This window comes from Leptinotarsa decemlineata, unplaced genomic scaffold (assembly GCF_025532065.1).
Source record: "Leptinotarsa decemlineata unplaced genomic scaffold, Ldec_3_MD MMD2_tig00026314_RagTag_RagTag, whole genome shotgun sequence".
NCBI lineage: Eukaryota > Metazoa > Arthropoda > Insecta > Coleoptera > Chrysomelidae > Leptinotarsa > Leptinotarsa decemlineata.
In genome coordinates this window covers 17,670,166-17,686,419 of record NW_027412684.1, presented here as the reverse complement: position 1 = coordinate 17,686,419, position 16,254 = coordinate 17,670,166, and the positions used below count along the sequence as shown (strand labels likewise).

General features: G+C 36.6%; 1 protein-coding gene across 1 annotated transcript; it reads left to right on the top strand.

The window, feature by feature from the left end:
- Positions 1 to 2,886: 2,886 nt before the first annotated feature.
- On the top strand, positions 2,887 to 14,593 carry LOC111514231 (major facilitator superfamily domain-containing protein 6). The gene is made up of 7 exons (XM_023170472.2): positions 2,887 to 3,064; positions 6,295 to 6,581; positions 6,730 to 6,917; positions 7,022 to 7,954; positions 8,016 to 8,335; positions 10,270 to 10,544; positions 14,256 to 14,593. The coding sequence occupies exons 1-7, from the start codon at positions 2,950 to 2,952 to the stop codon at positions 14,499 to 14,501; spliced, it is 2,364 nt and encodes a 787-aa protein (XP_023026240.1). The 5' UTR covers positions 2,887 to 2,949; the 3' UTR covers positions 14,502 to 14,593.
- Positions 14,594 to 16,254: the final 1,661 nt, after the last annotated feature.

The following is a 16,254-nucleotide window of genomic DNA, read 5'->3' as shown; positions in this document are numbered from 1 at the left end:
GATAACATGACTAATATTTCTTCTCCACTGATGCCAACAGAAATTATTCTTATTTTCTGATATCAGTTTGCGAATTAATTTCACAGGGAAACAAAATTCAATTTCGATTTGGGTGGTATTTCATGGCCTTTGAGGAAGATCAAACTTTTGATCTTCCTCTTGAAGATGACCACTTGGTGATCGGAACACGTGTCTAGGTGTTGAAATAACGGTTTGATGTTGGGAAAAATCTCCATGAAATATGCATTCTGTATCCGTATCTGTAGATTGTACATCCTCCCGAGGAGTTTTCCTTCTAGGTCATCGTGGATCCTGTCCTTTCCAGGAAGGTGGACAGGTCAGTGGGAGATATTTTCTATATGTCGGCAGGTGTAGGCCAAGACTGGTCGAACACACACTCTCTTATTGACGATAACTCCGGGCACTCGCATAGGACATGCTGACAGTCTCATCTTTCTGTTCACACATCCTGCATAGAGGTGTATCCATTAGCCCCAATATTATGAAGAAGTCAGGTCAGAAATCCTACTGTTAAGCGTATATTTTTCCTGGTCATCGCCAGATATTTCTTCGGCGCCAGCTTCCCAGGGTCCCCCAGGGTGATCCTGATAAGATTGCATCGTTTGATTCCATCCCATCCCATTAGAGATTGAGCATGGGTGCAATATTTGGCTGATTCCGCAATTTTCGAAGTCATCAGGCCGTAGGTGCTACTGGGTCTTACAATTCTTGGTCCAGCCACTTCCTTGGCTAAAGGGTCGACAATGCGATTACGTTGTCTGTTTAAGGCTAATAGAGCTTGTCTACTATCAGTGCCGATTGTTATGTTTCTACTAGGAATTCCTTTCCTTTCACGTTCCCCACTCAATTCGTAGGCTTAGTGATCTGAGCCTTCTTTGGTTTTTGAGCCGTCTGTATATATGCGTATTGCATTTGTAGTATCTGATTTTGTGTTCTGTTTTATTTGTATTTTGTAAGGTTTATCCAACACAAAACTGGATTCAATTGCATCACTAGTTGCCTGCAGCAGAAGTTGCGCAGTAAACGCATCTCGCCATAAGCCTCAATTGATCCATTCCTACCCCGAGTAATTAATTTCATTGCCACGGTGGGTGTTGTTCTCATGGCTCCTGTGATGTATAAACAAGCCATTTGCTGTATATACTTTTTGGATGTCCGTTGCTTATAGAACTTTCGGTCTTCATGCAATGGCTCCATACGTTAACATATGTCTTATTATTGCAGTGTAGATCCAGACGAATACAAAGGGTGAAAGACCCCATGCACGTCCCACTGTCCTCCGACATTGTTTCCTGTCGAGGATAGCACCAAGGTATTTCACTTCTTCAGAGAAGTTTAATTTGCTTTTGAAGATTTCGGGGGGTTTTGAGCCCGATGAACATCTTTTCCTGGTGAATAAAAGGACCATCTCAGTCTTCTTGGAAATGATCGACAGTGTTTAAAAAAATCTGTTTAAAATCTGTTTTTCCGTTAACCAGCTGTCGCACCCGTACGAACGACAACCCTCAGAAGTCGAAACTTGTGATTCCTAACACGGGTTGGACGGTAGCAAGTGAAGATCGATCGTTCAGACTAGGGCTTGAACCACCGACCAACACGGCAGTCAATTCGAGTGAGTGAACAAAGCACCCACGCCGAACCGCTTGGCTACCGACTGTGTGTCCTTACACCATGTTTCTATTAATTTGAGCCCATCCTGCGCTCTATCGCACAGTGTGTTCACAAATTTGCCGGTCTCCAAGATAACTATGTCATCTGCATATACAATTGTGTAGAATCTATTATTGTTGAGGTGATTAATAAGGGTATCCAGAACTATGTTCCAGAGAGGTGGTGATAAGACCCCTCCCTGTGAACATCCCCTCATAGTAATATTCATTACTACACTAAAGGTTACATCACAAGGTGTATCACAAGTACATACATTTTTTATATCTATCATAATTTCTTAACCACTGCAAAATCCTCCGAATATTATTTTCTAGGGCTCATTTTGAATCAAATGAGCTCTTGATTATAATTTAAGGATCTTCATATATATTTTTCACGTTTTTTAACTTGTTGGTTAGTTTATTCATTTGATGATGTAGTGCCTCCAATTCCTCACTGCACAGTGTTGCCAAACGTCTCACCACTACTGAACTCTGTCCATCCAACAAACAAAGTAACCCAAACAACGATAGATGCAAGATCAAAGCATGATCACCACGTACATTTGCATATATTGTGTAAAATAAACAAGCCTCTTTACGCTGGCCAATCAGGTGCAACTGCAATCGGCTGGTAGTACATATACGGTAGTTTGAGGTTTAAATTTTTTTATATATCAAGTACTTATACGACTGAAGAAACTGCTAATTTGTGTCCCTATACTCCATCTAAAAAATGTAACTATACCCAGCTGTATATTATTAAAAAAATTCTTAGTGCGACTCTGTACAAGCAGCCTTGTCTGGGAGATCTCGTGCACCATGAAATGTAATCTTCTGGAGCACTCTGTTGCTTAGATGGACAGAGTATAGTTACTGGATCCTAGTGTGGCATAAAAGACGCTGATAACTTCTTTTACATAATATTTCAACTCATTGATCTTCTGAGAGTTCATAATTTACTTTTGTGGTGCGTGAGATATGTTGGCATTATCGTAATCTACTGCATTTTCCTTGAAACACGAGAAATAGAGATGTTTATCAGAGAAAATATTCACATCAGTCATAACACGATTGTCAAAAAAACAGAATTCGCTTGACGAATGTGTCCATATTACACATTTGAAGAATCATCTCGTATCTACCTCAAATAACGAGTAAGTCCCAAAATAACGATATCAACTGTATGCTCTGCAAACAATAGGATTCACTATTACAAAAGAATCCAAATATCAGTCGAAATTGTGTTTGTGATCAAAACGCGCGTCAAATCCATACAATGGGAGAAGATACGTCGACAGATATGGAAACAAACACGTCCAAGGCAAAATCCTTTTTTGGCATCAACAAGAACTTGATTTTGCTGAAATTGACTCTTTTCTTTCTCTATGGAGGTTTGTAGCTTTGTAACAGAATGTATCCGCTCCTATTCGGTTGGATTCATACAAAATAACTTATTTTTGAAAAATCAGCTCAACTTGTTTCAGATCAGAACATTTGTTTACCACTGATATGAATATAAATTGCACAAGTGATTCGAAATCATAAACAATTCTCAATCCACTCCTATTGAAATACACCAAATTGCCACTATTTACTTATAGATGTGATTTGTGACAGTCAACTCAGTCACTTTAGAGCAAACTCGTGATTCAAACTTGTCTTAACCTCTGAACAAATTGAAGAAATCAGATAAGATTGATCAACATTCAATTGTTGTGAGCTTATAAATTATTGTATGTAACTGAAGTGATAACAATTATTTTATTATTCCATTGTAATGAAATGGAACTACCTAAGTTCACTTAATAACTACTAACTAATTGAGAAAATGTTACAAAGTCCCAGCATTGCAAAATATTGAACTTCTAACCATTCGCTTCCAAATGTAACGCATCATAGTCGCGATTAAACTTATGCTTGTTTGCCAAATGATGGTTTCTTAAAGCGAAAATTGGTCTATACATTCAAAAACCTGCATTTATGCTCTTTTATTCTTTGGGAAAAAGATTTTCCAGTTTGACCTGTTTTGCCTTTATAGTTTAAAATAAATTTGTTCGAATTATAATTTATCTTGGGAGCTACGTCGCTCAAAATATGAGCGATATCATTGGTGGGTTTCTTGGAGTTGCATAAACTTGATTCACAGCTTGTTTCCATAGTTTTTCGAGAAAAACGGAACACGTGTTTCTGGCCAATAGCCAGAAACACGTGTTCGCGGTTTGTCTCCATTTTTTGAGTGTTCTGTCCACAAATTTTCTCCTTTTTGATTTATATATATATATATATATATATATATATATATATATATATATATATATATATATATATATATATATATATATATATATATATATATATATATATATATTAAGTTGTTAAAAGTTACAAAAAGGATTTGAAACTCTATAACTTCTATTTGATTATCTGGTCGTGCTGTCATCTTCTAGGCACTCTTCTATAGAGATAGAGAGTGCCTAGGCACTCTTTTATAGAGATAGAGAGTGCCCAGGCACTCTTCTATAGAGACAGAAGAGTGCCTAGAAGATGACCAGCTGTCGAAAGCGCTCGCAGATAATCAAATAGAAGTCATAAAGCTTCACATCCTATTTGTAACTTACATTAATAGTAAAATACTGAAAATAAAGGAAAAATTAGTTGTATGTACATGTGTGTGTATAATCGTATATGTTTATGTTTATGTATATATGTCTATGAATTTGAATATCTCCGTATATGTCCGTGCATCTATGTTTATATGTATATATCGCTCATTTGCTGCAACAACGTCATAACTCAAAAATTGAGGTTATTAGTTAACCTCACAGAATTGATGATGATGATGATGACGTGTACTTTTGACTGTTTTTGAGTGTTCTGTCCACAAATTTTCTCCTTTTTGATTTATATATATATATATATATATATATATATATATATATATATATATATATATATATATATATATATATATAGATATATATATATATATATATATATATATATATATATATATATATATATATATTAAGTTGTTAAAAGTTACAAAAAGGATTTGAAACTCTATAACTTCTATTTGATTATCTGGTCGTGCTGTCATCTTCTAGGCACTCTTCTATAGAGATAGAGAGTGCCTAGGCACTCTTTTATAGAGATAGAGAGTGCCCAGGCACTCTTCTATAGAGACAGAAGAGTGCCTAGAAGATGACCAGCTGTCGAAAGCGCTCGCAGATAATCAAATAGAAGTCATAAAGCTTCACATCCTATTTGTAACTTACATTAATAGTAAAATACTGAAAATAAAGGAAAAATTAGTTGTATGTACATGTGTGTGTATAATCGTATATGTTTATGTTTATGTATATATGTCTATGAATTTGAATATCTCCGTATATGTCCGTGCATCTATGTTTATATGTATATATCGCTCATTTGCTGCAACAACGTCATAACTCAAAAATTGAGGTTATTAGTTAACCTCACAGAATTGATGATGATGATGATGACGTGTACTTTTGACTGGTAGAGTGTCATTTTTAAGCTCAATTTTTGAGTTATGACGTTGTTGCAGCAAATGAGCGATGTGTATGCATATATATATATATATATATATATATATATATATTAGTATATATGTTGATAGATCTGTTATATATGTGCTATATCTGGAATTTGTTCACAGAAAGAGACTCACAGTATTGCATCTGATTTAGACTTCTACCTGACCTTGACCCAAGTACATCCGATTGTACATCCGATTTGTATATATATATATATATATATATATATATATATTTATATATATATATATATATATATATATATATATATATATATATATATATATATATATATATATATATATATATATATATATATATATATATATATATATATATGTGTGTGTGTGTGTGTGTGTGTACATATGTATGTATATATGTACGCGTATATAAGTTTTATATAAATGAAATGAAATTACTAAAATGTCAGCATATATTCATGTTAATGTTTGTGAATGAAAGTATAAAATAATTTTGCTTAGGACCACAGATACAAGCAACATTCACATTGCTTCCGTGTTGCCGCTGTTGTGCTTTTTTATGTAATTTTTTTTTCTGTGAATCAACATTATTATTATTATTATAAGAATGAGCGCAGATCAAGATCTTCAGATGATGTGGCGCTGCAGGTGCTGCAAGTTATTCCGGGTTTTCTTGAAGCAAAAAAGCAAATGCGCAACTGAAATCAATGAAGTCGCCCTAAAGCGCCAATTAATTTCCGTTGTTGTTTCATAATTGCATGATTTGTATTTTGGAAGTGTTATAAATTATGAAATATATAACTGTTTGTGTTTATTTGTATATTATATATAATATAATCGATGTAAATTAGCATGTGAACAATCGACAAATAAACATATTATTATTATTATTATATCAATAATATATGTAACATATATATTTACACGATTGCTGTGGTTTTTTAGCTCATCAATTATGACTCTTGACTCCCCTTTTTTGAAAATCAATTCAATGTTCACCAAAAATATTTGCAACTGCATCTCATCAAATACAAACACTCTATGTTATAACAAGAATAGTACCATTGATTTGAATTTCTTTAGCAACATCATCTCTGGTTCCCTACTTGACAATCCACATGCAAAGCATAGGAATCTCCATGGAACAAGTAGCTCTCATCTATTTAGCTCTTCCTTTCACTACCTTCATATCACAACCTCTGACGGGTTTGTTAGCAGATAAATTCGGAAGATACAAGCCGTTGGTCATTGGATTGTTCCTTCTTACCGCTGTCTTACATAATGTTCTTCTCTTTTTTCCCCAACAAGAAACTCCCGGAACTGTTCCCGCTGGGTATATAATCAGACACCCGAAGAAGACATATGTAGAGGTGAGAATTCAGAATCAACCAGTTTGTAGAATAAACATGCTGAGTTTTATCGAAAAGAACATATATTATCTAATCCTAGCACTAGATTTGTGATCAACTGAAACGATTTTTTCAATTGGAGTAGCTCTATATGCGATATGTCTTTCAGGTATGGTGGAGTCCTTGCACAAGCAGAGAATGTCCCGCAGAGGAAGAACTGGATATTGTCCTAGATATGTGTGTTGATCATTGCCTATTGAAAAACGCGAAACATAAAAACCGAAAAGACAAGAAAGTAGTGCCAGTAGATCTTGGTGATGCAGATGACTTACCTCTTCGAATCGTCAAGAAGAAAGGGTTAGTTTCCCTATCGCATGACTGTCCCTTTTCCTGTGATGTGGCGTCCTATATTGTGGACCAACTCACCTGAAAACCAATAAATTAACAGAGTATCATTTTAGGAACGATACAGCAACTGCTTTCACTCTGGACATGCATCCGAACTTAGGAAATCCAATTGAACAGTTTGGTATTGAGCTGGAATCTGCTGAAGACGATGCGGACATAACCTCATTCAACAAGCGTTTCAGAGCTGGAATCCTCAAGAAAAATGGCGTGGACATTAAAGAGCTTGAAAATAAGGACTTGAGATGTGGAGGAGTCATCGATCTGGATATGAATACTAAGAAGCTACTCTCTAACGCCACCAGTGACTGCATTATACAGAAATGCCAGTTCAGATCAGGAGGACCGGAAGTTTGTCCCCCTGACTTCAAAGAGATAGATACCCGAACTTTCTGGCTATATTTTTTGGTTAGATTCCTTGGCACTGTTGTCCAACTTGGAGCTGTGATAATCATGGATCCGGTAGCGTTGGCTATGATAGAGAAGCATGGAGGGGACTTCGGAAAGGAACGTCTGTTTTCCAACTTGGGGATGGCTATATTTTCTCCAATAACGGGTGCTTTGATAGACTTTGCTTCTGCGGAGTTGGGGTACACTGACTACTCTGCTGCCTTCTATACATTTGATATACTGCTTCTGTTAGCTTCCATAACCCTCTTCTTCATGCCTCTAGAGGCTAAAATACCAGCGGATAACGTCTTTGGAGACCTCTTCAACATCTTCAAGATGCCGGCAATAGTACTTTTCATCATGTTCCTCTTCATCCTTGGAAACATTTGGGGATTTATTGAAAGCTACCTCTTCTTCTATCTGAGAGATCTGGGAGCACCCAACTCACTACTCGGCATCACTGTAACAGTAGGAACGCTCAGTAGTCTGCCCTTCTTGTATGGAGCAGAAGCTATTACCAGAAAGATTGGACACGTCAACGTCATTATTATAGCTTTCTTCGCGCATGCGGCTAGATTGGTAGGATATTCCTTCATAGAGTAAGTCTTTCAGCTTTTTTTCATCTACAGAAGTTCTGGAATGAGTGGTATTTCATTACAGAAGTGCCTGGTGGTGCTTTCCCTTCGAAGCCATGGAGTCTCTGTCGGTCCATTTGATGTGGGTGGCTGCTGCTACTTATTGTGCTGTCCTTGCCCCCAAAGGACTCCTAGCAACCCTTATCGGGGTGTGTGGAATGGCACATTACAGCATAGGCAGGGGTAGCGGTAGCTTCGTAGGGGGGCACATTATCGCCAAATTCGGAATTCAATTGGCCTTCAGATTGGTAGGAGTGATAGCAGTGTGCGCGGGGTTGCTGTATGCTTTCCTTCAATACGCTTTGCTGAGAAATGTAACGAAAATCGAGGATGATGACGACACAAGTGAGTTTTTCAATGAATAAAACCAATAGTGTGAACATTTATCGTTGAAGATAACCGAGTCGAAGTTATTTTTCGGGTCTAACTGCGGTAAACATTATCTACTACATCTTTCAGGGTTCGGCTCTTCGATTTCACTCCAACATTTCAGGACATGTCTTTCATTTGTAAGGTAGTAATTTTCTCTTTATAATACCCGGTGTTCATTACGCAGCATTTCATTCGTCAGCACTACCCTCATCACTAATGGAGAATTTCAAACACCTTCCTTTCTCCCTCTGTTGTGTTGGATTTGAGTGGTTTTGGGCAAATTAACTCCACAACGTCTCACTTTGGATTTCCTCCGTAATGTACCTCTGTTTAATGAATATCAAAGTCACCTTCCATGAGTATGTTGAGCTCTTTTGATCTGGTGTGCAGCGAAATAGGCATAGGCTCTGCCATCAGAACAATGATTCTTTGTAGAGAATAACCCACTTGAAAGTCGATAGACCATGATATATTTTTCCAATCTAGTGAGGACCTGAACGGCGGTCAGTTTGCAACTTTTTTCTTCAGGTAGGTATGCAACACAAATGTGCGACTTTGGCCACACTCATTTCAGAGGAAGAGTTGTTCCAATCCTCAAGGTAATTTGAAATTATCCAGGTCGGATCATGTTGCTGTATACCATATTCTGGAATATTCTTCATTGCAGCATGGCATACTGAAGAAGTATAAGTTAATTGGTCGATATTGAAGTTATTGGACGTTCCAGGAGCAAGATATCCGTTCCAATATTGCAGAGCATCTGTGAGATATCTCACATACATGATTTGGGTGAAACATCGTTTGAGAGCAAGAATTTACCGACCTGTTGAGAAAGGGTTAGTTTTCTTTCTTAACACAGATTCTGCTTTTACTGTTGAATAATCTAGTGTGAGGCAGGTATTCTGCTTTCAAGAAAGCTTGACCACTTAGCTAGGATCAAGAGTTGGATGACTGAAATATTCTAATTCTTGGTCCGATATTTCAGAATGAGCAACTCTTCCGTATACTCAAGTCTGATTCTTTGTCTATTTTATGGACAATAAAGGATCCCACGAGTGATTAGAGCTTTTTATGGCAATAGGGTGGCTGGTGTCATGAAGGTTCCGTTAGGAACACTGAGTGAGCTAGGAGTCATACATCTTTTCTACGAGGATACATAAACCTTAGGATGAGACAACATGTAGGAGTACTCTACGGATGACACTATCCCCAGAAATATTAATGGAGTTTTTTTTCCAACACCAAATCATTATTTCCAACATCTCGACACACCAAGTGATCATATTCAAGAGGAAGAAATTCAATGCCTGGGGTTTCGTGGTATTGTTATCACCTCTAGATCCTCATTAAGATATGCAACCTCCTGCTGCCGTTTAAGGTGTACATCCGCAGCTAATGTCCTGGAATCCAAATAAAATAACAAGACAAGTGTGCTGTTGTTAGTGAAGCTCTCTAAAGCTGGAGAGCCAAACACAAAAATGCTCCGACAAGCCATAGCATGGAAGTTTGGCATGGAAACCCTCATGTCACACATGTTCGAAGACCATGGAGCGAAATACCTCTTGACTTTTCAGTGTGACTGTGAAGTGGGACGCAAATTGTTCAGCTAGCAGATTTGTGTTTTATATGTCTGTTGTATCAATTGAACCATCCGCTTGTGTTAGTGGTGGAATTATGGATTTTGTAAAGTTTTGATCAACAGCTTTGACTGAGGCAAACATTTTTCACAAAAATTTTCCACACGTCGTTTGGTAACAGCTTGTTTTATATTTTTCAGAAACTGATCGATGTAGTATGTGCTTTGAAGATATTCGCAGACCAAATATCAGGCAAACCCTTTAACATAACTTCGTTTCCAATAGGACTAACTTCTGAGTCAGAATTTGACGTGTTGAATTTTTGTTTAGGTTCAGAAGAATCTCTCAGATTCACCGAGCCTGAGCCCAAGTTCAAAGACCAGGGTACGATGGTGAGCATGGAACGACTTAGCTTGGTTGTGGAGTACAACCCAAGCGGTTCGATTACTTCGCTTGGAAGAAGACATTCTGTTAGAAGACACGAGAGTATGCGAAGGTCAAGCTTGGGCCCGTTAGCCAAAACGAGGCAATCTAATTCCAAAATTGATCTGTTGAAGTCGGCTCTCGAAATAAACCATGGGAGATTGAGGCACAACAGTGAGAGGGTAGGTCAATAATAATAATAATAAGATGAATTTGAACTTGATGAAGTATACTTGTGATGTACTGTTTGGAACTTTTGGTGTAGTAATGAATATTACTGGAGTTTTTTCACAACATCAAACCATTATTTTAACACCTCGACACGTGTTTCGATCACCAAGTCATCATCTTCAAGAGTATGATCTTCCGTTATTTCAACACTTCGATACGTGTTTCGATCACGAAGTGATTATCTTCAAGAGAAAGATTGAACTTCCTCTTGAAGATGACCACTTGGTGATCGAAACACGTGTTGAGGTGTTGAAATAACGGTTTGGTGTTGGGAAAAACTCCAGTAATATTTCTGAAGTACGTGTATTTTTCTTCTTTCTATTGAGAGCTTTCGACATCATTTGTTCTCTATTGATGTCTAGGTCGTACATGTTGAAAATGATGAATATCACTCCGAATCATACAGAATTGAACTAGGAGTATCTCTCAGGCTTCATTTTGGAATCTCTCTTTTTTTTTACTGTATATTAATGGGATGTTGAACTATGAATTATATTTCCTCACATGTAAATGACACAACTCTAGCAAATGATGTTGACAGTCTCAAAGAATCTCGAAGAAAGCTGAATATATTGTCATCTAAATTCACTTCGATTTTTGAAAATCGTCCGCCTTGTGCAGAAACGATAATATTTTCAAAACAAACCTATATAATTTCTGTTTAACAATTGATACACTAGAACAGGGGTCTCCAAACTACGGCCCGCGGGCCAAATCCGGCCCGCCAGTGTCATCAATCCGGCCCGCGACAGCCAATGATTTACTGTCATCAATCTGGCCCGCGACAGCCAATGATTACCTAATTGTTGTTACTATTGCTGTGAAAAGTTGAAGAAGAAAACACAGAATGATAATTACTCGGTTTTATTTACTTGCAAGTAAAACTTAACGACAGAAATGATGACAAAGAAAACTTAACTTGAGCATCTGAGTTTGAGCACATTAATAACTAACACATAATTGAAATGAATTACAGTGAAACAAAAACACTAATGAGATTTATGTAATTGTGATTTTCCACCAACAATACTTTGTAGTTGTGGATCAATTTTACTTGTACCAATTATCAAAAGAGATGTAAGATGCTCATCGGTTAATTGAGATCCGTAAACATTCTTTGTGTACTTCATCTTGGAAAACATTTTCTCACACAAGTAAGTAGTACCAAAAAGAGGAAAACAACCCACGAGCAAATTTATGCAAATTTTCAAATTGTTCCAGTGGAAGACTCTTATAAAATTCCAACAAAGATGAATTTTGATATTTGTTCTTGAGCATATCACTGCACCGTAAATCAATAATTTCCATTTGGACTTCCGGAGCCAGGGTTTCAATGTCAGAATCAAAAGGATTTTGAAAAAGCTTAATTTCATTCGCAATGACATCAAAATCTGAAAAGCGAGTATCAAAATTTATCTTCAAAGCACTCAAAGTTTCGATTGCAAAATTGACGGGAAATTTAGTCTCTGTAGTGTGGCTGAATATTTCACATTTTTCAAAATGTGTGAAACATTTTTTACGTAATTACGATTGAAATAGTATTATTTTCTGCCTGAAGGATTTGATATTGTTATATAAATCAGGGGGAAGCTGATTTTCTCCTTGCAATCTCAAATTCAGTTCGTTCATATGATTTGTCAAATCGACATAGAAAGCTAACTTCCACATCCATTCACTATTTTCTAAATCGGCAAAAGGGCGCTGCTTCTCATTTGAAGAAATTTCGATCTCTGCTCGAAGTTCAAAAAAGCGCTCTTCTCCGCAACTAAGCCATCGTACGGCACTATGATATGGTAAATCATTTTCTCCAATCTATTGAATGAACTCACTCGTCGGTGATTCAGCCCAGCGGATCTGATGAAGTTAACAACTGATATGACTGGTTTCAGAACTTCAGACATATCCAAACATTTTCCGCACAAGGACTGTTGATGAATGATACAATGTAAGACTAATGGTTTTGAACCACCATCATTTTCTAAAGCCTTTGACACAAGTGCAACCAAAAATCAACACCTGAGCAGTATCTAACACATCCGTTGACTCATCCAATGCTAGAGAAAACCACTCATGATGTCCATTTTTGTCAGACAGTTGAAATGATATATTTTCTGCGATGTCTTGCACCCTCCGAGCCACGGTGTTTGCTGACAAACTGACACTTTTAAATAAATTTACCTTTTCGGGGCATATTTCTTCGGCTACTGCAATCAAGCATTCTTTTATCATTTTTCCATCGGTGAATGGTTTGTCACGTTTTCAGATTTCAAGAGCCACACGAAAGGTGGCGCGAGTTGCAAACTCTTGTTCAGTATTCGATTTGGTAAACAAAGATTGCTGCGATTTGAGTCCGCGTTTCAAAGCTTCAAATTTTTCCTTCCTCAAACTTCCTGTATACTCGGAGTAACTTTGAAGATGTTTCGATTCATAGTGTCGTTTAATGTTATAGTCTTTGAGAACAGCTATGGTTTCATTACAAATTAAACATAGCGCCTTATTACTGGACTCAATCACAAAATACTGAAAGTTCCATTTTTCTTGGAAGGTTCTGCATTCACTGTCGATTTTTCGCTTCTTTTCCATACTAACAATAACAATACACACATAAAAACAATAAGTCAAATCAAAATACTTTTATTGACGGGTAATACTTTATTTCACAATAGACAGTTCCGCTTCTTTCGCCTTTCCTACGCAGACTAACTCGCAGTTGCGCCGCTAGCCTTTTTATATGCAATTATTACTGCCATCTCGAGGTGATCGGAATACACTAGCTAGAACCAGAACTTTCCCGAACTAACGCGGTAATTCCAAATATTTAATTACGCCTAATGCCACCTAGCGGGTAGCTGAAAAAGATAGAACATAGTACCACTAATCGCCACTAGATGTCGTTAAGTGTCACAATACACAATAATAATTGAAATGCAAAAAAAAAACCTAAGTTTGCTAATGTCACGCACTTTGTGACTATCCTAGTCTAGAAATATAGTTAAGGGCAGAAATTGGCCCTTGGAACAAACTGAAAAAATCATTATGGCCCGAAGGCTTCAAAGTTTGGAGACTCCTGCACTAGAACATGTGAATCAACATGATCACTGATATTCTTGACTCATATCTTGAGCTCTATTTAGGAACAGGCATATTTATATGTATGTATTTTCTTTATGAAATATTTTACATCGTTATTTTGAAATAAACGAATATTCAGGAACAAAATGATGACAATATTGATGTTAATCAGGCACATACATGAGAATGACATTATGAATCCACTGATTGTGCTCAGAGCACATAATAACAATAATAATATCGTCCTTATTATCCTCAATCACATTTCAAGCAAATTAATCGGGTACAATTCAATTGTTATATGAAGATAGAAGGCGAAGTTCAATTTGCATCACGGCAAGTCATCATTCAATTGCTCTTCCACTCAACCTTAAAAATTTAGCCTAGTACGCAAAGGAATGCACAAAAATGGATTCCAGATGATCACCCATACAGGAAAAGCGGTCTTTTGATATTTTTTTATCATTGAAAATAATTCTAGCCACCTTAAAAATAAAATCAAATTTTCCAATTGTTTTCAAGAGCTTCCATTTCATCTCAAGGATAGCTCATTTCCGCTGTTATCATAACCTTCATTATTTTTGCTGCAGGATTCTTCAAATCACAAATTATATAAAAGCGCAAGCTTGATACAACCAGACAAAGAAGACTCGATTCCCAACGAAAAAGATGAAATTGTTTATGACGAAATCAAGAGAAAGGCTCAGAAGGAACAACAAAAGAGCGCTGAGAAGTTGGAGAAAAAGCTAACCTCTTCTGAAAACGTCACTGCATCCGAAACACTCTACGAGGAGATCAAAACGAGGTCGGAAGATGTTCCCAAAGCTGTTCCCTAACATTTTCTGAGTTTAGGTCCTGAATTCGATTTCGGCTGTGTCAGTCGATTATAATAAGTTTCTTCAATAAAAATGTATCAGCAACTAAGTCATTCTGAGTTTATTCATTTTCCCATGAATATAATGTTGGGTTTCTCTTTCAACTGGAATGAATATTCGTTCAGAATGTTGTTATTTTCAAACTTTCGTATCAGTTTTTCAGTTTAGAAATTCATAGCAGGGGAACCCATGATGCAAAATGGGGATTAACTCGAGCGTCATTAAGATATAATAGGCAAACCTTAGATGATGAGGAGACATTTTTTTATATAATATATATCTTTTCATCGGTGGGAGAAGCGGATATAGATTTTAAATATGTAAAAAATACTGTTGCATGGACATACTCGAGCGCGTCAGATATTGATAGCATCAATGTCCTATGTATTTTCAATAATGTTGGTATGTTAATCTGATTGTTTGCATGATATGCGTGGTTGCACGTAAGGGTTAAAAGCGAAAAGAAAAAAAAATAATCGAGCGCGTCAGATTTTCTCAGGGGGTGTTAAGTGCAACAAAAAAAAAGCTCTCATTCAATAATCTGACGATTTCAATCTGACGCAAACTCGCGGCCATTATTATAATGTGCAAAAAAAGTTCGCCATTTTGAAATACTCAAGGCGCGTCAGATTAAGATATATATCGTTCATCTTTATGTTCTAGACGTGCTGTCTCATAATCTGACTATTATCTAGAGGGATTCGCTGAATCTGACAAAAACAATATTTGAAAAAAAAAATTAATTTATTGAACTCAATTGATTGGAAAGCTCAGGAAATAGCATGCAAATAAAAGAGTGTATGTTTTTTAAGTAGAATACTTGTATTTATAAGAAAATGATTTAAAAAAAAAATAATTTTTTATAATAAATTGATTAATCAATATGAAAGAAAGAGAAATGGAACTTTCTATGTTTTTTACAATACAATGTTTATACAATATATAAGATTGAAAATGTCCTTATAGGACTAAACTGCAGTAACGTTAGTTACGAATGGAAGTGGTAAAAAACATAGAAAGTTTCATTTCTCTTTTCTTCATTATGATTACCTACCACGTTGTAACGGCTACATCCATCAATTAATTGATTAATTAATCATCATCTTCATCTTCATCACGAACGGGTCTCTGTGATCAGCTGTGATGACGTATGGCAACAGAATTCAGAGTGGGGACGGAGTGAGAGAGTAATAGATAGAGACGAAGTGAATAGAGAATAGAGGAATAGAAACTCAGAGAGGGAAATATAGGTATCACACAGCCGCACGCATTAAACTTTATCGACAGATTTTTGTTATTTCGGCTAGTGGAAATCGTCAGATTATATATTTTTCGTTATCCTCGAAATATTTTCTTCAAAATAAAAAAAAAATCAGCTACGCTCGAGAATGTTGAGATGACTTAATTTTTTTACAACTTTGCTGCCCTCCCCTTTCTTTGCGTCACTCTCAAATTACTGGAATATACACTTTACAGCAGGTAATTAACTCACCCTACCTTAATCTGACGCGCTCGAGAATTTCTCATTATCAATTTTTTTTACTAATCTGATCCTTTATTCCTCACAGGCGGCCTTATATTTGGGGCTCATATTTGGTGGAGGTACTTAACCGGGTACAAGGTATCGCCCTGTATATTAATCTGCCGTGCTTTAGTGAATCCCGAAATCTTCGCTTGGGCTCCCCTATTATCATTTCTTGCATCTTAAGCAAAA